General features: G+C 40.8%; 1 protein-coding gene across 2 annotated transcripts in view; it reads right to left on the reverse strand.

Moving 5' to 3' along the window:
* Window positions 1-2496: 2496 nt before the first annotated feature.
* The window catches only part of PARP11 (poly(ADP-ribose) polymerase family member 11), a 52161-nt gene continuing 27657 nt past the window's right edge, over window positions 2497-27000 (reverse strand). The window contains exons 2-8 of one of the 2 annotated variants that reach the window (XM_081084543.1): window positions 26500-26628; window positions 25544-25664; window positions 22393-22468; window positions 18972-19044; window positions 18762-18892; window positions 7072-7223; window positions 2497-5367 (exon numbers count right to left, since the gene is read on the reverse strand). In XM_081084543.1, the coding sequence (XP_080940669.1) occupies window positions 5051-5367; window positions 7072-7223; window positions 18762-18892; window positions 18972-19044; window positions 22393-22468; window positions 25544-25664; window positions 26500-26628 (999 nt within the window). In that variant the 3' untranslated portion in view covers window positions 2497-5050. The remainder of the gene's footprint in view (window positions 5368-7071; window positions 7224-18761; window positions 18893-18971; window positions 19045-22392; window positions 22469-25543; window positions 25665-26499; window positions 26629-27000) is intronic. The other variant, XM_081084544.1, reaches the window with a different exon arrangement.

Raw genomic sequence — 27000 nt, forward strand, 5'->3', positions numbered from 1 at the left:
TCACCTTCTGAAAAGTAAACCTTACCCCTCTGTGAGTTATCCAAGGTCACACTAAATCAAACAGCAAAGCCAGAAAACTCCAATTCAGCAACTCCAAAAATGGTCCTTGCTCTTCTTAAAAGGATAAGAGGACTTCAATACTGATTCTCTAAGAATGTTAATCAAATGTGGACTTATATAATGCCTGCAGATACTACATGTTATCTAGGAGACATTAAACTGAAATGAGCCCTTCAGGAAAGGATATTTTCTAAAAAGGAACAGGAAAACACAAGAAGGGCAATCTGTATTTATAATTAATTAGAGGCCCGGTGCACAAAATTCCTGCACTGGTAGGGTTCCTAGCAGCTGCTGGTTGCTGGCTGCTGGCCGGGTACTCCCTCCCTTCCCCCGGCTGGACCTGCCCCCTGGTCAAACTCCCGGATGAACTCCTGGCCGAGGGGACAATTTGCAGACTATGCTTTTATTATATAGGATACTGCAAAAATAATTTGAATTAAATTCTGATTGTGACTCCCCTAAACCAGCTTACCAAAGTGAAGTTAGCATGAGCCAGAATCAGCATCAGCATATTGTATAACCTCTCAGGAGAGGGCACAATAAGGCTTTTCAGCTGCAGAAAACACCAATGTCTTTGGCATAATCCTATGTTCCAATCTCATGAGAAGCCACTTAAAAATAAGTAAGACTGATGCTAAATTCTTAGATATACAGCCACACAACGAGAAAGTTCAAATCAAAGCCAGGTTCTTAGCCTACAGTGCTAAAGAATGAAAGCCAAGCAATTAGAGCTGAGAAAATGCATTCTACAGTCTTACAGCAGGAGACTGAGCTCAGTTATAGCAAGGAAGTTCTTGTCTGGGTGCTAGAAATAAATAAGACATATTTTTTAAAAAACTTTCTATTGATTTTTAGAGAGACAATGAGAGGGAGAGAAACACGGAGCCTGCAGCAACCTGGGCATGTGCCCTGACTGGGAATCGAACCGACAACCTTTCAGTGCACGGGATGATGCCCAACCAACTGAGCCACATCAGCCAAAGCTAAACAAGTCATCTTTTTATCAAATACAGTTCAGTACAGGAAGGGGCAGGGCAGAGAGAGACTGCACAACCTACCAAAGCCTGAAGTTTTTGAAAAACATGAGAAGTCAACTACCTCTGCAAAAAAGTGAAGGTTAATGGATGAACTCTGAATATCTTTCCTAAATATATAGGGCTCACCTCTCCTATATTTATTACTCACACCAACCAGGAAGCCCACAGAAAATCGTGTACTTGGCCTGGCCAGCATGGCTCAATGGTTGAGCATCAACCTATGAACCAGGAGGTCACGGTTCGATTCCCAGTCAGGGCACATGCCCGGGTTTTGGGCTCGATCCCATTGTAGGGTGTGCATGAGGCAGCTGATCAACGATTCTCTCATCATTGATGTTTCTATCTCTCTTTCCCTCTCCCTTCCGCTCTGAAATCAATAAATTTTTTTAAAAAGAATCATGTACTTCATATTTCTTTGAAACATTCATTTCTTCCATCACCATTGCCCCAAGCAACATCATAAAATTATTCATAGGAAGTGCGGCAGGGCGGCTCTTTTCACCAAACCTCTTCCTGTATATTAGCACAAAGGGCTAAAAATAAACACAATCCCTTTGCTACAGTTTCTAATCAAACATAATTTTTTAGAAGGCTTGTTTTTCCTTTCCTGGCTAATCTTCATTTTCCTTTAACTTTCTCTTTTACAAGAACAAAACCCATAATTTCATCTAGAAATGGACTATCTCTGTTTCAAGCAATATGTTTATTGAAAACAACACAAACATCCTTCCCATGGAGGGAGGACAATCTGGGACAAAGCACACCGAGGACCTGGGAGACGGTTTCCAGTGCTGTTCCTGAGACCTGGGAGGGGACCTCAAACACCGGATGGCTAGAAACAAAACTTATAAACATGTCACATTTCTACATCATCAGTCAGAGCTCAACTGAATTTTCATTAACAGTTACAGCCCAACATTTAGACAGAGTGGGACATGATTTTAGTAGATGTAAAACTTGATTTGTTTCCACAGGTGAGCCTTGATCATTCTGTTTCTCATTTCTCTCAGCTTTAAAATTAAGATATCTTTTGATACCTTCCTTTTGCCATTAGAAGCTTAAAGATGAAGTGAAATGCCTAACTCACTTCAAAAGGAATTACTGTGAACGTGCTGGGAGGGGCTGGTTGGGGGCAGGATGGCACAGGGAGCGCGCTGAGGAAAGGTGCGGCCACAGGCATTAGCCCTTGGTCTGTTCTGAAATTTTCAACACCACAGAACAAGTAATTTTCCTCACAGGTTATCTGATTAGGGTAATGCAAACTGAGAACAAGAGACTTTACCCATCTGCGAGTGGGTTACACAGAGGTACCAGCAATAAACTCCTTTCATTTGAGCTGAAAATTTAGGCTTAGATAACGAATGGTGGAGGTGAGACACAGAAATCACAGAAACAAGTATGTGGCATACACAGACAACCAAGGCCTGTGATGGAAGGCTTTAATCACCACATGTAAAAACAATATTTTCACATATCAAAAATGGCTCCAAATTCTTTACCATCGTCACCACAGTGGAGAGATGAAAGTCACACTAGTACAAAAACCTTCCTGTTCATAACAGCAACATTTATGAAACTTTCTTTATAAACACTTTTTTTTTTGCCCTGAGGCTGATATCACCAAAGTGAAAAAGAAAGGTCACTATCAGCTGGGATTCATTCAATGTGGAATATTTTAAATCACTGATTCTTTAACCTGGAGTGGCTTCTCTTCCCTCGCCCACGCCTACCATGTGATGCCAAGAAGAAAAGGTGACAAGTGGATGGGTCCAGACCAGCATGTATAACATACTGATACCATGATTCTCAACTCAATCTACTGATCAATACAGAGAAACTGAATTTTAGTGTCAATTAACTCAATGCTGTCACATTAAAAAATGATCTCAATTGGCTCTTTCTTGTAAAAGGAGAGTTAACAGTAGATTCTCAAATAGTTCTTTCTTACAATGTCTACTGCAGTGTACTCTGCTTCCTACACATGAGCCAACTAATTAAGTTCACACAGATTGCCTTGCACATCTCAGCTCTGGGCTCTTAATCACCCAGAGATGAAATCTGCACATGTCTAAATGAAAAATAACCCCCAGACATTATAATAGTTATTCCAGTCAAGTGATGGGAGAGGAAATCATGTTAAATCAGGAAGAAAAAAAAAGCCATGTTGGAGACTATGTAAACATTTTGGTGTGTAAAAATAAATAGCACAAAAGATTTTCAAAAATCTAAATTCCTAATGTCGCTAAGGAAGTTCTTTGTGAACAGGGCTACAGCAATGGTGTACTACCACTCCCAAGGCAGCCTGCGGGCTTTTTCTCAGTTATTTCCATGATGATTTCTGACTGTTTCTAAAATATATTCTTTCTAAATATTCACAGCACTTCATCAAAAGTGGCTGATAGTCTGCATATCTGAGTCAGGAAATCTTTGCTGTCATTTACTTTTAATTGGTATTATACCAGTACACGCAATTTCCTGTGTGCTACTTACTTTCGACTCACAAATACGAGTGTTCTGGGCTATAATAAATATGGAGATAGTAGGTAAAGAATTACCAACCTAATCTTGCTCCATACTCTTCATTTTTATTATGCTTAGATGCCTTCCCAACTCAAATGGCTGAACTGAACAACACAGACATGAACATTTACTGGATTTTTCTTGAGAAGTTAAATTGTGTTCACTAACTCTCAGCTAAAACTGGGTGAGGATAATGAAGACAATTCAGTATTAGATTGAAGTTTTTCTTGAAAATGACTGATACAAGTGTTCTTTTTTTTTTTTCTTTCTTCCAGGTAGAACTATTGAAAATCAAGGTTGTAAAAGTCTGCCAGAATACCTCTAAGGGCAGGAAGCTGTTGCAACATTACTTCTCCTAGAATCGGATAGCAAAACAGAAAGAACAGGGAAACAAACTTCCATCAAACATGATAATAAATTTTGTCTAACTTTTCAAGAGAGTTAGCAGATTGTCAATTGCTACTGAAAGGAATAAACCAGATTTGTTCCATGCATCCAATGATTCAAAATGGGGAAATACAATTCGGAAGTGAATTTTATAAATCACTGTTGAATAGCTGTGTGTGTGTGGTAGTTGGGAAGCAGATAAAAATACCTTACAAGTAATCACTGTCAGAACCCCAAACCAAAGGGAAAATATGTGTTTTAAATAGTAAATAAAAGTTTTGCTTTAAAGCTGCAATAAACACCTTGTGCAGCAAGTCTCAGTACAAGAATTCCAGAGCCTCGGTGGATGAACTGCAGGCTAACGACAGCTGCGGCACTTGTCAGTTCAGATGCAGGAGACAGCGGAGTGACAGGAGCAATCTGAGACTGCAGCCTGCGTCCTGGGCGGACAGAAGCAGGGCACTCTACCTTGATTTTCTCCTTCTGGCTTGTTTGGCAGGACTGCAAATAATTTTCTTATTTCCTACTTCTCTCAAGAATACTCAGGCTGCTTCAAGGTTTCAGAAGACCAACAAAGCAACATGTAGATTGGTGGACAATAGCATCAGAATTCAACTTACAAAGGTTCAGTTCCTCTGAAGGAACCAGCTTATGTCTATAACTTATTTTCTGAACATATATAGGAATCAGTCTATCTCGCCTGAAAACGTTCATCCTGATAACACACACAGAAACTTTGATAACTCTAAATGACCATGCTAACTGAGACTCCGCTGATTCAGTTTTGAGTGGTATCTTTCACCGCAAGATGTTAAAATGCCAATGGTGTCCATCTTTAACAAACAAGACGGTGAACAACTAGCAGAAACAAAACAACAATAAAACCAACCTTAAAGCCAGTATGTCTTTTTATAAGGAGTCCACTTTTTTTCTCATGTCTGTTTGAAAAGTGTTAGATAATTAACATTAGTGGCTAGATGACATGAGAGCAAGTCTTCCTGCAAGAAAGAATAAACTTCCTTGACCACTGAGATTTGTAAGTTGGATCAATGAAAGTCTATTAAGTACTCAGGATAGATCTGGTTGGCATCAAACACCACAAAGATCTTTGGATTCCAGGTGTCGTCCACACAGCTGTCATATAAGTTCACATAGCTACCGTCTTTGGAAGGAGGTCGCATGTATTTGGAGTCTCCATTTATATAATCTCCAATCAGCACTCGAGCGAGAAACATAGATTTATATGTTCTAAACAGATGTCGATTTTGCAGGCTTACACCATGAATTTGGAATGTGTTTCCATGTTTTATGTCATCTTTGCAGAAGCGACTGGAGTAAGCAGCATCTCTAGCAAAATAGGTTCCTTAAAAAAAAAAAGAACCAAGAAAAAAGAAAGCCAAGATTAAAGACTACTCTGAAGAATACATGAAACACAAGAAAAAAACATTCTGTTAGGGCAGTGGTCGGCAAACTCATTAGTCAACAGAGCCAAATATCAACAGTACGACGATTGAAATTTCTTTTGAGAGCCAAATTTTTTAAACTTAAACTATATAGGTAGGTACATTGTTATTAACTTAATTAGGGTACTCCTAAGGCTTAGGAAGAGCCACACTCAAGGGGCCAAAGAGCCGCCATGTGGCTTGCGAGCCGCAGTTAGCTGACCACGGTTTAGGGGAATAGACACATGGAATTGTATAACAGAAATAGATGTGAAATTTCCTCCTATGTAGATCTTTAAGAACAGAAGTTTATCTGTTATGGATGGCTGAGATTCAGACTGCCATAGGGATAGATTTGTTAGTATGGACCAGTCCCCACCACCAATTCCATCACTCCGCACCAAAAAGTAGTGCCAGACTTGTTTTCAAAAAAAAATCTTACAAAGAAATCCAATATGTGAGACTGATACAAACTATTTCTGTGATTAAAAGTGTGGCAGGACCTGAGTTTTAATTGTTTGGACTCCCTCCCATTTCTATGTCCTTCCACCGCTTTCCTCCCCCGCTTCCCTATACAGCAGCCACTGAAGCCCTGGAGAGCACAGTGGGAACTGCTGGTCTACAGAGATGATTTCAAACCCCAGGTACCGCATTTCCATGATACAGAGCAACAATCCAATGATATGTCTGGAAATAATAGAACTCTATGTCCCGAGCGTGCAATGCTGTTCACATCCGACCACCCAACAGAACAATTTCACTGGTTCATTGCCTATTTGGGAAAACTCAGTAAAGCATCTGACTCTTGGGAGGACTGACATCATTATGGGGACACTTACTCTAAAAATTTTTGAAAAGTAATTTCAATGTCTCATATTACCCAGTACTGATGGGATTTATGTAACACTTTTCTGATCCTCTTACAGTTAAATAAAATGGACTTTTTGGTAGTTATTTTTAAAATGTATTTACTTTTTAAAAATAGAGCACATCCTCATCCTAAATGGTAGTCAGTTCTCTTGATGGAAGTAAGGTACAAAGCAAGAACCAGCAAAATAAATGTGCATCCCTTACCTTCCCCCCTCATCTCTCTCCTTAATTTGCTTGGGTAGTGGGCATAAATTGGAGAACTTGGACTTTCATGACATTAGGAAAAAGGTGAGGATTTCCCCCATTATTCTTTATTGCTCATTAATATTCTTACCTATCTTTTTCTAAAAAAAAAAAAAAAATACTAGTACCTAGACCTGTGCACAATGTACATTAATTTATTTGATAGTTCTCTCTTTATCTGACATAAAAGTTTTAGTTTTATCCAAGCAAAGGACTTATACATGAAAATTAAATGTAATGCAAAAATCAGTGAACATGGACATGATGTCCTGCGAATGACTGGGAGCGGGGCTCGATCTAACCCAGCAGGGTATAAAGGTCTTACTTCTATCTTGTACATGCAGGAGGTGGCTTTTCTGTAGCTCAGAACCTCTGAGGGTGTGCTGGGAACCTCATACATAACTTTTAACTTAATAACTGTCAAACCCCTGAATTACAGAACAGTCAATTATCTCTAAAGAGAGGAGATTTGCTCCTAGGACCTGAATCGAACCTGGAATTCTGATAATTACCTTTTCCAAAGAGCGCACCATGTATACCGTTTATCCTCCAATCAAAGTTATGAATGCAAATTGCTTCCACAAATTCACTGCTGGTACCATGAAACAGCATTTGTTCATTAATCTGAGGCATACCGCTTTTTTTTTTTAGTTGAGCCTTTTTCCTAAATACACACAGACATAAAATACACAGAAATATACCATAAGTGGCAGTTATTAATTTTTCAAAGAGAAAAATTCAGTAGAAAACATGAACCAGAAAACCTTCTTTAACATAAATCATAAATGGACAAAGCAGCTCTGAAGAAGAATCTCAAATGCTCTTGGACACATAAGTCATCTCATCAGAAATTATTAGTTAACATTGAGACTTAAGGTTGAAAATTACACTCAAAACTATAGATATGTCAGATGATGCCCCATTATTAAAAAGGTGATTGCCTAAACCAGCCAAGTTTTACAGATGTCTAAAAATGGCACTTTAAACAATTAAATAATACAAAGTTCAGAGTCTTTAAACAGTGAATTCCTTGAGCAGGGACTATGCCTTAATCTTTTTATCCTCAGAGATTAGAAAATATTGGTTGAATTAAACTGAATTAAGTCAACCAGTTCAACCTCTTCCCAATGGACAAATCTCTTTTAACAATGTAGGGCTGATTGTAACAGTAAAAAACATACAAACAAACTGAAAACAGCTTAAAAATCTTTCATAGAAAAATGAGTAAATAATTACTTATTTATACATGAAAGTCAAAAGTAATAAACTAGACTTACATGTATTAACAAATAACTCTTGCAAAATAATGTTGAATATCAAAAGAATGTTGCAAAAAAAGGCATATGACTCAAAATAATACTGTATGTTGTATAAGTATACATGTATAGGTAATAAAGAATATAAAGATATGGACAAGAAGGTATCACACCAACCTCACGAGGAAGAAAGAAAACAGGATGGGGTTGGGGTAAACACTTCACCTGTATCTGTAATGCTTTATATCTTAAAAAGAAAAACAAAACTGCTACAAAGAAGAAAATGTGACAAATATTAAAATGTTAAATTTGATTGGTAAGTACACAGGTGTCTGTAAACTCTCTGCTGCATTTTCATTTTAAAAACATTTCATAAAAACAATTTAAAAATGAAAAAGAATCCCTCCCCCATTATATCTCTAAATAGCTATTTAACAGCTGCTTCAGTTCAGACCAGGGTCAAGTGCTCACAGCTCTGCAACACAGCACAACCTATCTGCAATCAGCTGTAATTGTGAGAAAGTATGTCCATCCTAATACAGTGGGGCCTTGACTTACGAGTTTAATTCATTCCGTGACGGAGCTCATAACTCAAATTACTCGTATGTCAAATCAACAGTGAATGAGTGAGACACGTGATGCTAGGCTGATGTTGTGGCGTTCACTGTGACGTTCGCTGCGCCAACTAGCGGTGGGGTATCTGAGGCTGGCTCGTAACCCGAATTTTATTTTGCAACTCAAAGCAAAAAATCGGCCGAGAGACGGTTTGTATCTTAAAAAACTCGTTAGTCGGGACACTTGTAAGTCAAGGCCCCACTGTACTGAACCAAAATCTGCCTTCTTATTACTTCTATTGATTTGTCTTAGTTTTTCTGTTTTGAACACAGAACAATTCAAATATTCTTATACAAAACCACTCTGAAAATATCCAAAATTAACTATGAACACTGACCTTGGCTTTCTTTTCTAGGTTAAATATACACCACTAGAGGCCCAGTGAACAAAATTCGTGCACGGGTAGGGTCCTTAGGCCTGGCTGGTGAACAGGGTTGATCAGGGCCTTTGGCTGCCGGCTGGGGCCTTCCTTTGTTCCATGTCGCTCCCTGGTGGTCAGCGCATGTCATAGCGAGCAATCAAACTCCCGGCTGAACTCCCAAGGGGACACTTTGCATATTAGCCTTTTATATATAGACTAGAGGCCCAGTACACAAAATTCGTGCATGGGGGGGGTGCATCCTCTCCAATCTGGGACCCCTTGGGGTATGTCTGACTGCCTCTCACAATCCAGGACTGCTGGCTCCTAACCGCTCGCCTGCCTGCCTGCCTGATCACCCTTAACCACCTCTGCCTGCCTGCCTGATTGCCCCTAACTGCTCCCCTACTGGCCTGATTGCCCCTAACTACTCCCCTACTGGCCTGATTGCCCCTAACCACCTCTGCCTCACCCCACACCCGGGACCCAGGCTTTCCTCCCTCTGGCTGGCCGCAGACACCCAGAACCTGGGCCAGCTTCACCCAAGCCGGCCGCAGCCACAGGGGACCGTGGGCAGGTGGCTTCACCTGGGCCGCAGCCACAGGAGCCCGGGACCGTGGGGCAGGTAGCTTGTCCCTCTCCCAGGCTGCAGGCACAGGCACAGCCGCTGGCGCCCGGAACCCTGGGATGTGCGGCTTGTCCCTCTCCTGGCCACATGTGCAGGTGCAGCCGCTGGTGCTCGGGACCACAGGGCAGGCGGCTTGTCCCTCTCCTGGGCCACAGCCTGGCTGGTCCCCACTCCTCTGTCACGAACTCATTTGTGCCTGGCTGGTCCCCATTCCTCTCTCCACAGTGTTGAGTGTCTGAGCCGTTATGGCGTGACAGCATGAGGGCATGATGATCATTTGCATATTAGCTCTTTCTTATTAGGATTCCATCAGCTATTCCTCACTCAGCACGGCCTTTCTTTTTCCATCCTGGACAGCCCTTAGTTGACAAGAATCTGCTGGATCCCTTCTACTTTATAATGTTGGTAGGAATTAGTAGCAGAGTCCAGATATCTCAGACAGCACTGACTCTACCAGCACACACTGAATTTATTTTGTAGCAGGGGCACCACACTATTGATAAGTCTGAGTCAATTAAAACTCCCAGAACTTTCTCAAACTAGACTCCTCTCAGCTTTCTATATTTGTATAACTGATTTACAAACTTAATGCAGTACTACATTTATTTCAATTAAGCTTTATTTTTAAATTCATGCACGGTGCGGTCCCTAGGCCTGGCCGGTGACCAAAGTGTGAGGTCTGGCATGGAAGGACAGGTCCCACCTGAGTCACCGCGCCCGAGTCCCCACGCAGAGATGTGGTGAGCGCGGCCGGGAGCTGCGGGCGGGGGGCACAACAGACCTCTGGGCCGCCCAGTGGTGCCGCATGAAAGCCGGGCAGGCAGCGTACTCTCTCCAGGCCAGCCTTGTAGACCGGCTCCTGTGCGAACCCATGGGGAGCCCGACCAGCCCCTATGGTCCTGGTGGCTGCTACCTGGCTCACCTGGAAGAGGGTGCACGGGTGGGGGGGGCAGGCTCCTCACTGGCACCCAGCATCTGAGTGCAGGGTTTCCCCAATGCGTGAGACCTGGCATCCCCAGGGAAGGTAGCAGGGCGTGTGAGAGTGAGCTCAGCAGGTAGCCCACATTCTCACCGACCCTCTGTCCTCATCACTCCCACCCCCAGGTAGCCAGCGAGAGGTCACAGCACCCCACCCAGGCACCGCGGGAGGTTGGTTGCTACCACCCACTCCCAGTTCCCTGTCCCAGCCTGGGACCCCGCCCCAATCAGGCGATCAGGGTCTGCCAGATGGGGGTAGGGACCCAGGAAGTTGGCTGCCAGCCCCAAGGTGGGATCCCAGCCCTTGGAGATGTGTCTGCTGCCACCCACCTCCAGTTCCCCATCTCAGCCCGGGGCCTGGCCCTGATCGGGTGATGGGGGCCTGCTGGCTGGGGGAGGGACCGAGAGGTTGGCCGGCAGGCCCCATCTGGCAATCGGGGCCTGGGGGCCCGGGGCAGCTCCTGCGTTGAGCGTCTGCCCCCTGGTGGTCAGTGCACATCATAGCGACCGGTCATTCCAGTCGTTCCATAGTAACAGTAGCTTAGGCTTTTATATATATATATAGCAATTTAAAAATGCAGAATTTATTTTTAAAACTAACATGCAACTTAGTGATTATGCAGGGAAAAAGGGGATACTTGCATTTAAATGATGAAAGAATTGGAAATGTATATGGTTGTTCTCAAGAGTCATCTGGCAATATGTATCAAAATTTAATGTCTATGCTTTGATCTACTATTGATAGTCTTTTCAAATCATTAATCATAACTTAGAAGGATGTGTATTAAACAAATATTTTTGCAGAAAAAGCCAGCATGTTTTCACTAACAATAAATTGTCTTTTTTTAAAACTTTACTTACTTTTTAACCCTTTGAATGCCAACCAATATCCTAGGAACTATGCTAAAATTGCCAAGGCAATTTTGCTGATTTTTTTTGACCTCCACTGTTTTTTTTTTCTTTCTTTCTTTTTTGTTTTATTGCTTAAAGTATTACAAAGAGAATTACATATGTCTCCTTTTTTCCCCGCCCTTACCAATCCTCCAGCCTCCCCTACCCCCCAGTGTCTTATGTCCATTGGTTATGCTTATATGCATGCATGCAAGTCCTTCGGTTGATCTCTTACCCGCCCCCCTCCCGCCCCTCAACTCTCCCTGGCTTTCCCGCTGTAGTTTGGTAGTTTGACAGTCTGTTCGAGGCAGCTCTGCCTCTGTATCTATTTTTGTTCATAAGTTTATAATGGTCTTTATTATCCATGAGTGAGTGAAATCATGTGGTGTTTTTCCTTCATTGACTGGCTTATTTCACTTAGCATAATGCTCTCCAGTTCCATCCATGCTGTTGCAAATGGTAAGAATTCCTTCTTTTTTACAGCAGCATAGTATTCCATCATGTAGATGTACCACAGTTTTCTAATCCATTCATCTGCTGATGGACACTTAGGCTGTTTCCAGATCTTAGCTATGGTGAATTGTGCTGCTATGAACATATGGGTGCACATATCCTTTCTGATTGGTGTTTCTGGTTTCTTGGGATATATTCCCAGAAGGAAGATCACAGGGTCAAATGGGAGTTCCATTTGTAGTTTTTTGAGGAAACTCCACACTGTCTTCCATAGTGGCTGCACCAGTCTGCATTCCCACCAGCAGTGCATGAGGGTTCTTTTGTCTGCATCCTCTTCAGCATTTGTCGTTTGTTGATTTGTTGATGATAGCCATTCTGACAGGTGTGATATGGTACCTCATTGTCGTTTTGATTTGCATCTCTCGGATGATTAATGACTTGGAGCATGTTTTCGTATGTCTCTTGGCCTTCTATATGTCCACTTTTGTAAAGTGTCTATTTAGGTCCTTTGCCCATTTATTTTATTAGATTGTTTATCTTCCTTTTGTTAAGTCGTATGAGTTCCCTGTAAATTTTGGAGATTAAACCCTTATCAGAGATAACATTGGCAAATATGTTCTCCCATGCAGTGGGCTTTCTTGTTGTTTTGTTGATAGTTTCTTTTGCTGTGCAGAAGCTTTTTATTTTGATGTAGTCCCATTTGTTAATTTTCACCTTAGTTTCCATTGCCCTAGAAGCTGTATCGGTAAAGATTTTGCTACAACAAATGTCTGCTATTTTGCTGCCTATGGTTTCTTCTAAGATTTTTATGGTTTCCTATCTTACGTTTAACTCCTTCATCCATTTTTAGTTTATTTTTGTGTATGGTGTAAGTTGGTCATTTCTGAACTTACTAAAAGTATTGTAGCACCCACCTCTCAAAGATCTCTTATGTGTGCCCACCCTCTCAGGGACTGGAATGCCAAAACGACTAAATTAGATGTGCTATGCACTCTTAGCAGCAGCAGGGATATCTTCATGGTCTGGATTGAACTATTTTTGCCTAGGTTTGAACCAGTGGTTCTCCATTCTGGCTGGGTACTTGCAGAACTTTTTAAAGATAATGTCAGAACTTGGAGGTTCTGATGTGGTGGGTCAAGGGTGGGGATAAATAGCTCTACTTGTTAAGGAGCTCCACAGGTGATTCTGATATGCAGCCAGGGCTGAGGGTCTCTGATCTCAATCCACATTCTCCCACGTTCATAAGGAGATAACAGCTTTCATTGTTCTTTTTTCCTTGCCACCTTTTCCTGGATCAACTAAACCACCACCTCTCTCTGCTCGTAAACGGCTGAAATAAGTCAAACAACATCCCTCTGATTTCCACAAATTCACACATTCTAACTAAGCCTTCAGCACTGATGGAAATCCTATAGTTCTCAAGTTAGCTTTTTCTCCCCCATTTTCCACAATGGCCATTTCAAATCGCTCCTTTTCCTCTATCTCTCCCTCTTATTCACACCTCCTTAATATCATTACCTATAGGGAACCTCAATTCTTATTTCACAAAGGAGACTGAAAGTATCAGGATGGAGCTCCCAACCTAATTCCTGTCCTCATCTCCTACTTCTCCTTACTTATAACGTAACTGGACCACCTTTGTCTAACTCCTAATAAACATTCTATCCCATCACACCTCTTCAGGAGACTTAATCCATCAATTACCCTTGCCTCTCCTGTCCTTTAAACTCTCCCTCTCCATAGGCTCTTTCCTATTATAATGTAATCATGCTCATGTCTACCTGATGTTTTACTTCAAAAAACATAAAACAGAAACAGCCTTCCCAACTCTACATTACCCAACTTCTCAGATCTCTCAGTCTCTTCACTGCCAAGCTTCTTGAAATACTGGTCAACATTTGCTATAAATACAATACACAGTGGGGCAAAAGTAGATTTACAGTTGTGAGTACCTGACCATTTATTAATTATTGTATTATTTTTCCATCTGAAAAACTGTAAGCCTACTTCTGCCCAACCCTGTATAGCATCTACCAACATTGCTCTCATCAAAGGTGCCAATGACCTTTCTGTTGCAGAATCCAAAGGCTATCCTGTATAATAAAAGGCTAATATGCAAATCGACCGAACAGTGGAATGACTGTTCGCTATGACATGCACTGGCCACCAGGGGGCAGACACTCAGTGCAGGAGCTGCCCCCTGATGGTCAGTGTGCTCCTACAGAGGGAGCACTGCTAAGCCAGAAGCCAGGCTCACGGCTGGTGAGTGCAGTGGTGGTGGTGGAAGCCTCTCCTGCCTCTGCGGCAGCGCTAAGGATGTCTGACTGCCAGCAGGGAGTGGGCCTATGCTGGCAGTTGGACATCCCCCAAGGGCTCCCAGACTGCAAGAGGGCGCAGGCTGGGCTGAGGGACAACCTCCCCAAGTGCACGAATTTCATGCACTGGGCCTCTAGTTGTCAATATTTATCTTACTTGGTTATTCTTCACTATGTGACCATGGATGACACCTACTTATGTAAACTACTTTCTTCCTTTGGCTTCTGTGATCACATTCCACTCATTTTCTTCCACCTTTTTTTGGTTGTTACTTCTCAGCTTCTTCCTTAGGTTTTCTCTTCCTCTGTCTATCCCTTCTAGAGTTCAGTCCTTGGCCATCCTATTTTCTCTATCTACATAACATCCCTGGTCATCTTATCAATTCCTATGGCTTCTATTACCTGTTGGGGTCCAGCCCCAGCAGGTCCAGGGGTTCCCAAAGGTGTGGACAGAGTCGGTGAAGAAGGAATGACATGGAGACAGCGTTCAGATGATCAGCATAGCCAGGTTCTCTAGCCAGGTTCTCTTTTTATTCTCCTGTTACATCTGTATTTATACCATTTGATTTTAATCCTATCCATTCTATTCCAAAGGTTAGGGCGTTTGTTATCTCCATTCCAAACCTGGACCTGCTGGGGCTGGACCCCAATAATTACCCACATTTCTTAACTATTCCAAAACCTTTATCTCTAGTCTACATCACTCTGCTAAGCTCCCAATCCACATATCAACTACTACTCCCTTCACATCCTACCAAGACCAAAATCTGTTCCTACCCATATTTCCTTAGTCAACTAAAACAAGTCAGAAACTTCAATGTCATCTTTCCCATCTCCCTAACCCAACCCATTGCACACATTAAATTATGCACCAAACAACATCATTCTACATTCTTAATACCTCAAAGTTGTCCTCTTCACTCCTTCGGTCCACTTTGGTTCAAGCCTCCCAATTTGTCTCAGTTTAATTACTGAAACAATTTCCTACAATGGCCTCCCTGCTTCTGACTTTGATCCATTTAACCAATTTCTAAGCTTCGGCACTACTGACATTTGGGGCTGGATATTTGTTCATTGTAGGAGGCTGTCTTGTGCACTGTACAATGTTTAGCATCCCTGGCCTTTACTGAGTAGATGTCAGTAGGATATCCCCATCCCACTGCAGGATAATAAGGATGTGTCCAGTCATTGCCAATACCCGCTGGTGGGCAAAATCACTCCTAACTGCTTTAAACCCCTATTCCACAATATAGACTGATGAATTATTTTTCTAAAATGCAAATCAGACCCATCTCTTTCTTGCTTAAAATCCTATAATAGCTTTCCACTGTCCCAGGAAAATAATCCAAATCCTTTTGTTTGGTTTGTAAGGCCCGCATGGCCTGGCCCCTGCTAACTCTCTACCTTAACAGTGTGTCAGTCCAACTCAAGTAAGGCTACCAAAGAAAATCACACAACCACCCAGTGGCTCTACTACAAACTTCTGCATGTTCTACCTCTGGAGTACCTTTCTAGGCCCTTCTTCAACATTCATCCTATTTTTTGTTCTATTTGAAATTCTCTCAATGTTCTACGTTCCCTCTCACAATCAACTTTGGCCCATGCTGCTCCCAAAGTCTGGGATGCCCTTCTCTTCTCCCACCTATGTCTAGCTTAAATGATCCCTGCTTTAGGAAGTGCTTCTTGATATTCCCAACTCCACAATACATATCCTACTTCTGTCAGGCAGGGTGCGTAGATACCCTCACCTTGTGCTCCAAGATACCCTGTGCTCCTGCCTACATTTTGTGGTTTGATAGCCTGGCCCCCTGTCTAAGCTACAGTCCTATACCCTGTTATATCCCAAGTGCCCAGAATAAAGCCTGTCACAAAGTAGGAGTTAAAACATATTTTTAGAAAAAGGGAGGAAGTAAGAAAGGCCTGGACAACATGCAAACTGATGCATGATGCACTCAAGTGGTAAGTCACAGGTTACATGACAATGAGATCGACTCGGTTACATCAGTTCTTCAGGGAGATGACAACATGACAGGCTGTCTTCATAATGAGACTTAGTATTTTCTACTGTCACAGTAGGTGGCAGGTTCATTTGCCATCACAGATTTCTAGACACTGACATTACATAAAATCATAAAGGGCATCGACAGTAAACTGATTTCATAAAATCTTCATATAAAATGTTGGGGAGTCACTGTACATTTTATCACTAGGATTTAACTGAAGACTCAAATTAGGAGGGAGACTAATATGAACTCCACTTCAGAGGCCAGATTAAACATAATGAAGTAAGATTTCATCAGACCATCTGAGAAAAAACTTTATTCACTGAGAGAATAAAATAAAAGGGAGAGAGGCTTCCATCTTCCTCTAAAAACAAATTACCCAAACAAGAACTGAATAAAACCTTCTAAACTCAGTACTATCAGAAATAAAAGTTGGTTTGGTCCAAAGACTCAAAACTATAAAGAATAGAGCTGAAAACTCCTTATTTTATCATATAAACTTGTATGAGCACCAGAGCATGAAAGAATTCCATGTATCATTAACAAATAAAAGTCAGCCTGCTTTTAATGAGACTGCAGCTTTCATTGATAGATAATATGTGGTATATCTTGATAAATGTTAAATCAGTATGATGGCTACCTAGAGGTTTGTTATATTAAACTCTATTATTTGAAAATTTTCTGAATAAGTACTAAAGGTCTGCTTATATTAAGAAATATTAGAAACAAGAAAAAAACAAAAGAAAATAATAAAATAAAAATTAATAAAATAAAAATAATAAAAAAATATATTAGAAACTAAATCTCATACACATCCTATATGATAAAAGCATAATATGCAAATAGACCGAATGGCAGAACAATCGGTGGGGGGGCGGGGGGGCGGGGCCAGTGAGCAGGCTGCGCCAGGCCAGCCAAGGATAGTGACAGCGGGCTGAGGGAGGGGATGGCGATTTGGGGGCGGAAGCAACCAGCAGCGGTGGAGTTGTAATCGGGGGTTGGGCCTGCCTGGTTGCCTCCTGTAGCGGAGCAGGCCTAAGCCATCAGTCGGACATCTCCTGAGGACTCCCGGACTGCGAGAGGCGCAGGCCAGGCCACCTCGAGTGCACGAATTTTCATGCATCGGGCCTCTAGCATTTAATAAATATTTCAGAAAATCAGATATTTTAGGTACTACTTGTTATTAAAAACACATTCCTCAGCACAATTTGTGATATAATTACATACAATAAACTGCACATATTTACAATTAACAACCATTAATTTGTTGTAAAAATAATGAACATATCTGTCACCTTCCCCAGTTTCCTCATTCCTATGTGTAATCCCTCCATCCTGCCTCTCTCAATTGGCCCTCTATCCTCACTAATACTGATGTATTTTCTGTTACTATACATTTGTAAAAAAAAAAAAAAAAAGAAATAAACAAAAACAAACAAACAGCACAACAAACAGATTAATTTGGACAATACCCTTCCGGTTTTGTAGTGGCCTTTACTTTTAGGTTAAGTGCACACAGAGCAATTCTATGGGTCATTTCCAACCTAAGTTGAGTAATAAATTGAGATTTTTAAGTCTACAACATAAACTTTGGGCTAAACAGAAAATTTCCAGGTATGTTTTGCAATGGTCCTTCAAACTAAATAAGCAAATGACTATAGGCAAGATAGTGTAATTGTTTAAAAAGAAATTCAACAATGATTCAGAGAGTTATAATCTATACTAATAATAGGGTAATATGCAAATTGGTCAGGACATCGTCACAGTAACAACCAATCAGCAGGCTGCGTGCGCAGCAGGCATGGGTGGGCGGGGACTTGCAGCATCAGGGACAGGGTTGGGGCAGCAGCAGAGAGGCCTCTCTGCATGCCTGTGCCGGGGATCCACAGGCGCGTGGAGAGGGCCCTCCGCCGTGGGCCCGGCTGGAGGTCCGCAGGCCTTCGCCAACTCCGGCTTACCACTTTGGGGCAATCCATCGAGGAGCACCAGTTGGGTGGGCAGGGCTTACCTCTTTGGGGCGATGGATCGCAGGGCTCCCTCACTGTGACAGCGCACAGGCCAGGCTGGAGAACCCCCAACCCCCACCCAAGTGCACAAATTTTGTGCACCAGGCCACTAGTTCAACATAAAAGTCTAAGCGAACAAAGTCATATCAACAAAACTGAATAGCTCCCCTATTCCTCTGCAATGCTGACTAAGCCAAGATGCGAAGCTCAGAACCTTGAAAGGGGAAAGTTTCTAGGAGCTTGCTGAGGAGACTAACCTCTACCACTGCATAACAATGTGGTAAGCCAAGGGTGGGGAACCTTTTTTCTGCCAAGGGCCATTTGGGTATTTATAACATTATTCAGGGGCGATACAAAATTATCAACTTAAAAATTAGCCTGCCGTATTTGGTCAAACATTTAATGAACTTACCCCTAATGCCTTGGCAGGGCCAGAACAAATGATTTCTTGGGCCTTATGCGGCCGGTGGGACGTTCCCGAGCCCTGTAAACAATGCCTTACATTTACTTACAGAGCATCTCTCTTACTCCCTGAGAAGGCTGAAGAAGAGAGCTGAGAGACCAGGTCAAAACAAAGCAAGAGGAAAACACAGCAGCAGTGAAAATTAATACAATTAAATGTTTGTGCTACATTATCATCTCTAAGACAACAAAAGTCTCAGAGGCCAAGGAGGGGGGTCAGATTAGAAACTATCTCACCTGCAGAAGAACTCCCACAAGTCTAGGTTCTGAATTCTCTGGATTCTTTTGATTCTGTTGCGATCCATTGTTTTCCCAAAGAGACTAGCGACTTCATTATATTCATGTGTTTGATTGTGCAAAGGAATAAGCTGGAAAATAAAGTTTAATAGTTTTATTGAAGTCCTGTTCCATCTCTAGCACAGGAGGGTCAGTCAGTTCTGCTCTTACCTGATAGGGTACGTCAGTATTCACATTCTCCCAATGTGGTGGCATAGGGATAGCCTCATTTTCACAGATATAACTTTAAATAGCAAAAGACAAAACAAAATATTAGAATCTGATTATAATTACTGTGAGTTAGACTTCTTCAATGCTGAATTTTCATGTTTGGGATACTGTGATAAATGCAATTAAGTGGAATCCTTGCTTTCTTTATTTTAAAATATTTATTGAATATCTTTCTTGGGTATTACCTTTTTAAGTGCTGAATTGAGAACTTCAATGGAAAACATCCAACCCTACATAACATTAACATTTCAAGAATAGTTGTTTCATTTTGTCTTGTTTTTCTGAATTTTACAGAATTTCTTTAAAATGTAAGGAAGATTTTAGCTAAAGAAAAGAAATTTTCGAGAAGAAAATAAAACCCTTGATTTAAAAAGAACTCCTTAAGCCCTAACCAGTTTGGCTCAGTGGATAGAGCATTGGCCTGCTGACTGAAAGTCCCAGGCTCAATTCCGGTCAAGGGGATGTACCTTGGTTGCAGGCACATCCCCAGTAGGGAGTGTGTAGGAGGCAGCTGATCAATGTTTCTCTCTCATCGATGTTTCTAACTCTCTATCCCTCTCCCTTCCTCTCTGTAAAAAAAATCAATAAAATATATTTAAAATAAAACTCCCTAAGATATTTATTCTGCCTATTAAATAAAATCCCAACCCCTCAGCCATACATTCAATGTCCTTCAAGATCTAACTCAAATCTAAACTTTTCTGTTTATTGCCCACTATTCTCGTACACAGTTCACATTAACACACTTAATATCGTCAGTCAGTACAACTTTTTAAAAACTATCTACCGTGTTTAAGCCACTGGATGTGAACACAGAAAAAGAGAGCAATCTTGGGGAGTTCAATGGCAACAGGCTGACACTGACATATTAACCCTCTGTGGTGACTCGAGGTCACTGGAAGAAATAAATTTCAAGCCTATTTTCAGTTTAATTTTTAAAAACTCATTTCAACTTTGATAAAATCATAAAATGACATGATTTAAAAATTAGTAAGTATAAAAAGAGTAAATAGTGAATAGTGAATAGTTTCCCTCCCACTCCAGTCCTTAGACTGTCCAAGTCTCACCTCTTGCCTCAACTCCAAGTAATATTGTTTCCAGTCTTTTGGTTATTATTCTAGAACTTCTTTAAGTTAACACAAGCCAATCTGTCCCCACACATAAATGGTAGCTTGAAACATGTGTCTTCTGCAGCTTTTATTTTTCACTTACTACGTTCTCAGATATCTTTCTGCATCAGTAGATAGAGAGTACCCTTGTTCCCAGTCCCTACCATAGGGTCTGGCACATGCAAAGATGCACAGAATTCCGTGGTATGGAGACACCACAATCTATTTCACAAGTCCCCTATTGAAGATCTTCAGTTCTTTCAACTTTTTGCTACTGTTAAGAATGTTGCAAAGAACTAGTTCATCCATTTGTCATTGTACGTGTCCACTAGTCAATTTTTAGGATGACATCTTTGAAATGGAATTTCTCAATCAAAGAATATATTTATTCATGATTTTGACAGATACTGACCAAAGCCTTCCTTGAAGGTTGTACTCATTGACATTCCCACCAGAAAAATAAAGAATGTCTATTTTCTAACCTCATAAAAAAGATGTGTTATCAAATTTTTGGATTTTTGTCAACCTGATAATAAAAAAATAGTCTGATGTAATTTGTATTTCTTTTATTATGAGTGAAGTTTTATGAACTGTTCAAATTCTTTGCTCATTTTTTTAACAGGTTGTTGGTCTTCTACTTAGAGATTCATAGAAGTATTTCATATACTACAGAGATAAATCCGTAGGCTGTGATAATGAGTAACAATAGTTTACCCAGTTTTTAAGAAGATTTTGCCATATCTTTTAGCTATGGAAAAGTTTTGTGTGTGTGTGCGTTTTTTGTGTTTTTTTTTTTTTTGTTTTTTTGTGGGGTTTTTTTTATGTCTATAGCCCATAGCCTTAGTTAACTGCTAATCTTTGCCAATGGAAAATATATACTATTCACCTTGCATGTAATATTTCCTGTAATAAATAAACATTTCTATATCAGCACATACTCACCTCACCTTCATCACTCTTCTGTATCCCAACTAACTGTTCTTCATCTTTTAATATCTTATTATCCTCCACTCTGGTGCACTGTCTCCCTCTCCTGTCTCTTTTCTATGGTGTGTATAGTCAGTGAGAGAACAAAGTGCTAGACCCCATCATGTGCTGCTTCTCCTCACCAAAACATACCAGATACAATAATGTGCAATTACAATTTACAATATCATTTCCCATTATTAAGTTTCATTTTCTCCCAGATTACATACTCTTTAAAGATAATTAATTCCTATACTTAAGAATGAGGATATGATATAGTTGATAAGAAAACAGTTTTCTCTTGCCCTAGCTGGCTTGGCTCAGTGGATAGAGCGTCAGCCTGCGGACTGAAGGGTCCCGGGTTCGATTCCGGCCAAGGGCACATGCCTGGATTGCAGGCTCGATCCCCAGTAGGGGGTGTGCAGGAGGCAGCCGATCAATGATTCTCTTTCATCGTTGATGTTTCTTTTTCTCTCTCCTTCTCTCTTCCTCTGTGAAATCAATAAATAAATATATTTTTTAAAAAAAGAAAATAAAATAGTTTTCTCTACATTCCACAGAAGTACTAGAATATTCATTAATTAAATAACTTTTAAATCATGATGCTAAAATGTAAGCCAAAATCTTGTGAAACAAACTGATAGAAACTTAAAAATTTTCGTTCTTTACTCTAATCCTTTCACAATATCTCCTCAGAAGGAGCAAATGGGTAGCCCTTAAAATTCATATGCTAGCTCTTTGTTCTTCTGTTTCATTATAAATTCTTTGAACAGCAAGAATTTCAATACTTGCTGGAGAAATCGTTCCAGAAAATAGGAGACACAGTGTAAGATTTTTCCCTGCGATTCCATTCACAGCAATACAAAATATTTATTCTCTTCTGGTATTTAAGCCTCTTTTCAGGCTCTATAATCCAGAGACAGAAAAAGACAACTCGCAGTGGGAACAAGTAGCAGTGCTGCTGTCTCACTGCACTCCCACCTTCCTCAGGTCTCCTTTAGCTCTGAAATTACTTCCAGGAGTTGCCCAGTGGAGAAGAGTGGTAATTACTTGGGATTTATAGCCCAAGTAACTGGATGGTTCTGTGATGAAAGGAAACATGGGCATAAAATAATAATATTGCTATTTCATCAAGTAAGGTGCAATTCAGTACTGAAAGGATCAATATTAAGATCATTATGTAACCTACCAAAACATTTTCAGTCCATTTGTTCCTCTATCAAATATTAAGAAAGAGAAGAGAGAGGAAAAGCCCAATCTTTCTAACCCTATTCTCATTACCGTACCTGAAAGCACTGATAGAAAAGGGGGCTCTTTTTACTAAGCGCTGTTTTCCAGTAGTAAGATTCACTTGCTTCATTTCTGTATACAAAGACAAAGATGTTAGATAAGTCACGGAAACATGCTGTGCTATAAATTGTCACGAAGATGTATAGCCACCCTACACGAATCACAGAATTTTGGGAGTCACTGACAAACATAGTGCATTAAGATACTTTTCTTTCTATCTATCTATCTACCTACCTACCTACCTACCTACCTACCTATCTATCATGTCATAAAAGCGCTATTCAGGGAGGATGGCTTCATTGCTTGATCTACTCTCAGACAAAAGAATGCTAATACCATATGCGGCTCAGTAGGCAGGGTCTATCCTTTTCTATACAATCCTTAGGTTAAAGTGACATTAAACTAGAAGAATTCTAAACTTAGGAAAATTAAGAGTACTAGGAAGAGAAAGAAATTATAATACTGAATATTCTAGATGCTTATTAAGTGGAAACTACATTATTTCTCCAAAGTATTTGAAAATGATTTTAAAAAATACATTACCATTATAAAACATGTACAATTCACAGAATTTCAAAAATGTGTACATTGCTTGCCTTCTCTTTAAATTGTATACCTAAACCAAAACATAGAAAACCTAGCTAGACTCCATATATCCTATATAATAAAAGTCTAATATGTAAATCAACTAAACTGTGGAATGACTGGTTGCTATGATGCACACTGACCACCAGGGGGCAGATTCTTAATGCAGGAGCTGCCCCCTGGCCAAGCTCGAGGGAATCAGGCCTAAGCTGTCAATCGGACATCCCCCGAAGTTCCCGGACTGCGAGAGGGTGCAGGCCGAGCTGAAGAACCCCCCACCCCCACCCCAGTGCATGAATTTCATGAACTGGGCCTCTAGTACTTACATAACAGATTCTAGTGACAAAGGACTAATTAATTAAAAGTATTATTTTCTTCTTTCATCTATGCCTCAGCAGTGGCAGTACTTACCAAGCCCATTTCTACATTCCCACAAAGATGTGAATGTGAGATTCTAGTCAGTTATCTTATCTAATTGACATTATTCCATTCCAAAACAAAGGGATTCGCCCATCAGCAAATGCAGTATAAAGTATGTTCTGCCCTGTCTGTATTCTCCTAGACTCTGTACACACTGGCGTTACCATGGTGCAGGGAAAAGCAAGATCTCAGCTCACATAGTGAAAACTGTAGTGTCTTCCTCTGACTTCACTTTTTACCATTTCTACAGAGAGAACCTGAATTGGCTTGTGGCAGAACAGGGACTAATTTTGTAAATGGTATATATGAAGTGCTAATAGGTATACTTCTGAAACAGTGTCATTATACTGAAGGTTGGGGAACTTGACCCCAACATAACATGTGACTCCTAGATGATTAAAAAAAGTTTTAACAAACTGTATTGTCTGAGAGAAAGTTTCACAAAAATATGTTTTCTAGAAAATATTCTTCCAGAAACATGTAGCTTGCTGAATCATCTGCTTCGACAAACTTCATCTCCTATATGAGTCTGTGCGTATCGTTATGTCTCAGTATGGCTTCAGAACTGGCCCTGGTACACAGACTAAAATGCCTACCAGACACCTGTGTCTAGACTGCAGGAGAAAGATAAATGTCAGGGCCCTTTAAAGGCAGATGGCCTATTTATCCAATGTTAAGTTGCCCTAGCTTGTTTGGTTCAGTGGATAGAGCATCAGCCTGCAGACTGAAGGATCCTGGGTTTGATTCCAGTTCAGGACACATGCTCAGGTCATGGGCTTGATCCCCAATAGGAGGCATGCAGGAGGCAGCTGATCCCTGGTTCTCTCTCATCATTGATGCTTCTATCTCTCTCTCCCTTCCATCTCCCTTCCTCTCTGATATCAATAAAAATACTTGTATGCATGCATATAAGCATAAGCAATGGACGCAGACAACAGGGGGTGAGGGTGAGGGCAAGACCGGGGGAATGAGGGGACAATGGGGGGATAAAGACACATTTGTAATACCTTAATCCAGGGGTCCTCAAACTATAGCCCGCGGGCCCCATGCGGCCTGCCGAAAACATTTATCCGGCCCGCCGGGTGTTTTTGCCGAATTTGTTCATAGTTTTTTTTTAAACTATAATCCGGCCCTCCAACGGTCTGAGGGACAGTGAACTGGCCTCCTGTTTAAAAAGTTTGAGGACTCCTGCACTTAATCAATAAAAAGTTAAAAGAAAATAACTGTGGGGAAAAAAAGTCATGGTGAGTCAAGAGTGAGAATCTAATGGTTTTAACTCTTGATAAAAAAGCTTTGGGGGATGATGATCATTAGAGATTTGGTTGCATCAACCTCTTACTGGACAATCCCCTTTACCGTTCTGGGCCTTGGCTCATTCAAGGAAATCTCCTAAGGTTTCACCACCCTCCCCTACAGAAACACACTACTAATTGTCATAAAGACACTGGGAAGAACAGTTAGAGGACTGAGCTGTGAAATAACCAAAATGTACTTTTATTAAGGAAGCTTCCCCAACCAGGTCCTGTTTGCCTCTAAGCAGCAAAGAGCTGGGACTATAGCAGTTTGAAAGTGAAGGGACTGAACCCAACAGGTTTTTCAGGAGAAGTACCCCAAATCATGCCCATAAATCAGGAATGAAATCCCAAGTGCAGCTGATTTCCAGATTACTGGCTAATCTGTGAAAGAGCCCATGAAATCAGAAAAGGGCAGAAGGCAATGTCCACTACAGAAATAGTTTTCTGGCAAAGACCCCCGGAGGTGGATCATTCATCTGAACTTCAGTCTTAAAACTATCACAGACTTTGTCACTTCACCTCTCAGAGTGGTCCTTAAAATAAAAGGTTCCTATCTACTTCAAAAGACTGCGAGGACCATGAGGAAAACAATAGCTTAGAGTGTTTGTGTTCCTTAGAAGAGAAGCATTACATCAGTCTCAGCATATAAACACTCCTTTATAAAAAGACAGTGTTGCTCAAGATTTGAAATCCTGAATTTTTATAGAGGTACTTGTATGTATTACAAAGAGGATTTACTTCACTGTTCACAAATGTATCAACTAATCCTTGATACATCTTCAGAACTGTAGGTTTTACCATATCCGAATACTAAAACCACACAACTTTAAGAAAAAAAGCAACATACCTGCAAAGTCTATCTTGTAGCTGAATTTGGAAGTAGTAAAAGAAATGGAGCCACAAGGATTTGTTTTGAAGCTTTGTTCGATATCTTCACTGCTAACTGAACACTGAATGTTGGTATCCGGCTTTAAGACAAACCAGAAAGTTTCAATTACAGCTGTTCACCTTAATGGCTTGGCCACAGAGGTGGTACTGTGCTCAGAGACAGAGAATGGTGAAACAAGGGACACTTCACTAGTCATCTGTTCTAGTCCCCTAAACACCGGGAAAATCACAGCTAAACCAGCATGTTAAAAATAGTTTAAGGACTTCCAGCAAAGAAACTTAAAAAACTGGTTAAGCCTTATCCAAAATTATTACAATTTTCACAAATCATGACAATAATTGTACTTCCTAAGTGGCTCAAAAATTAAATCTTCTTTAAATAGCTTTGTAAGTTTAAAAAGACTACAAGCTTTAATCACTATCTTAGCCATTAACTAGCTGTGTGATTCTGGACAAAACACATTAACTTTCTGAGCTTCACTTTGCCTGTAAGACCGAGTGTTAACATCTGCTTCAGCGTTGTTATGAGGATGAAGGAGAAAACGTATGTACAACACCTAACATAATACTTGGTGTACAGAAGGCGTTGAATATGGGCTGTTCTCTTCCCGTTCTCTTTGTCCACCAAATCAAACTTGGAGTTGCTCAGATGGACTGCTATCATGCAACTCTCAGTCACAATCGCCTTCTGTACACACGGCAAACACACACTGTTTCTTCTAAATAAATTATTGTGAAAACGTGGGGGAAGAAAAGGAAAAGAACTAGAAGAATTTCTAATTTTTCTTTCAGTTAAGCGATCTGATTTCCTTAGAGCTTGATTTCTTTCCGGTTTGCTTATACTCATCTTATCCATCGGCAAGATGACGCTAAGTGAACCTAAACCCATTCCGCTACGTCCAGGGACGGAGATACCTGGAACATGTGCCACTTTCCGCATTCCGCCAAGTAAAACCAGCCCCACTGGGTGTCCGACGTGTCCATCTCGTCCATCTCACCACCTGCTGTTTTGGAGAGGAATTCTTCGGCTTTGTGGAACATCTCCTGAAAAGGCAGAAAGAGGCAGAGAAAGAAATGTTTTTTCTACTAACCAATGTACTGTTTGCATGTCATTTTTCTTCTTACAAATAACTATATTCCAAGTGTCTTTCCCCCAGTGACACTTCAAAAGTAGCATTCTATGTTGTATATTAGCTCTGAAGATGAACATTTTAGTAAAATGTTGAATATCACTTAGGTAGGATATATCAATGCCCATTCAACCTTTTAAGTAAGCTGTATCAAATCTATAAGCATTCCAGAGTCAGCGTAGTGTCAAAAATTTTGTTTGATCGTATGTTTATTCATGTGTTTGGTCAAAAGGATGCATGATATCACAACTAATTAAGACCAAATACATCTGATTTTTGTTTTAAA

Source organism: Myotis nattereri (assembly GCF_964212035.1).
Source record: "Myotis nattereri genome assembly, chromosome: 2".
In the NCBI taxonomy this organism is placed as follows: Eukaryota; Metazoa; Chordata; class Mammalia; order Chiroptera; family Vespertilionidae; genus Myotis; species Myotis nattereri.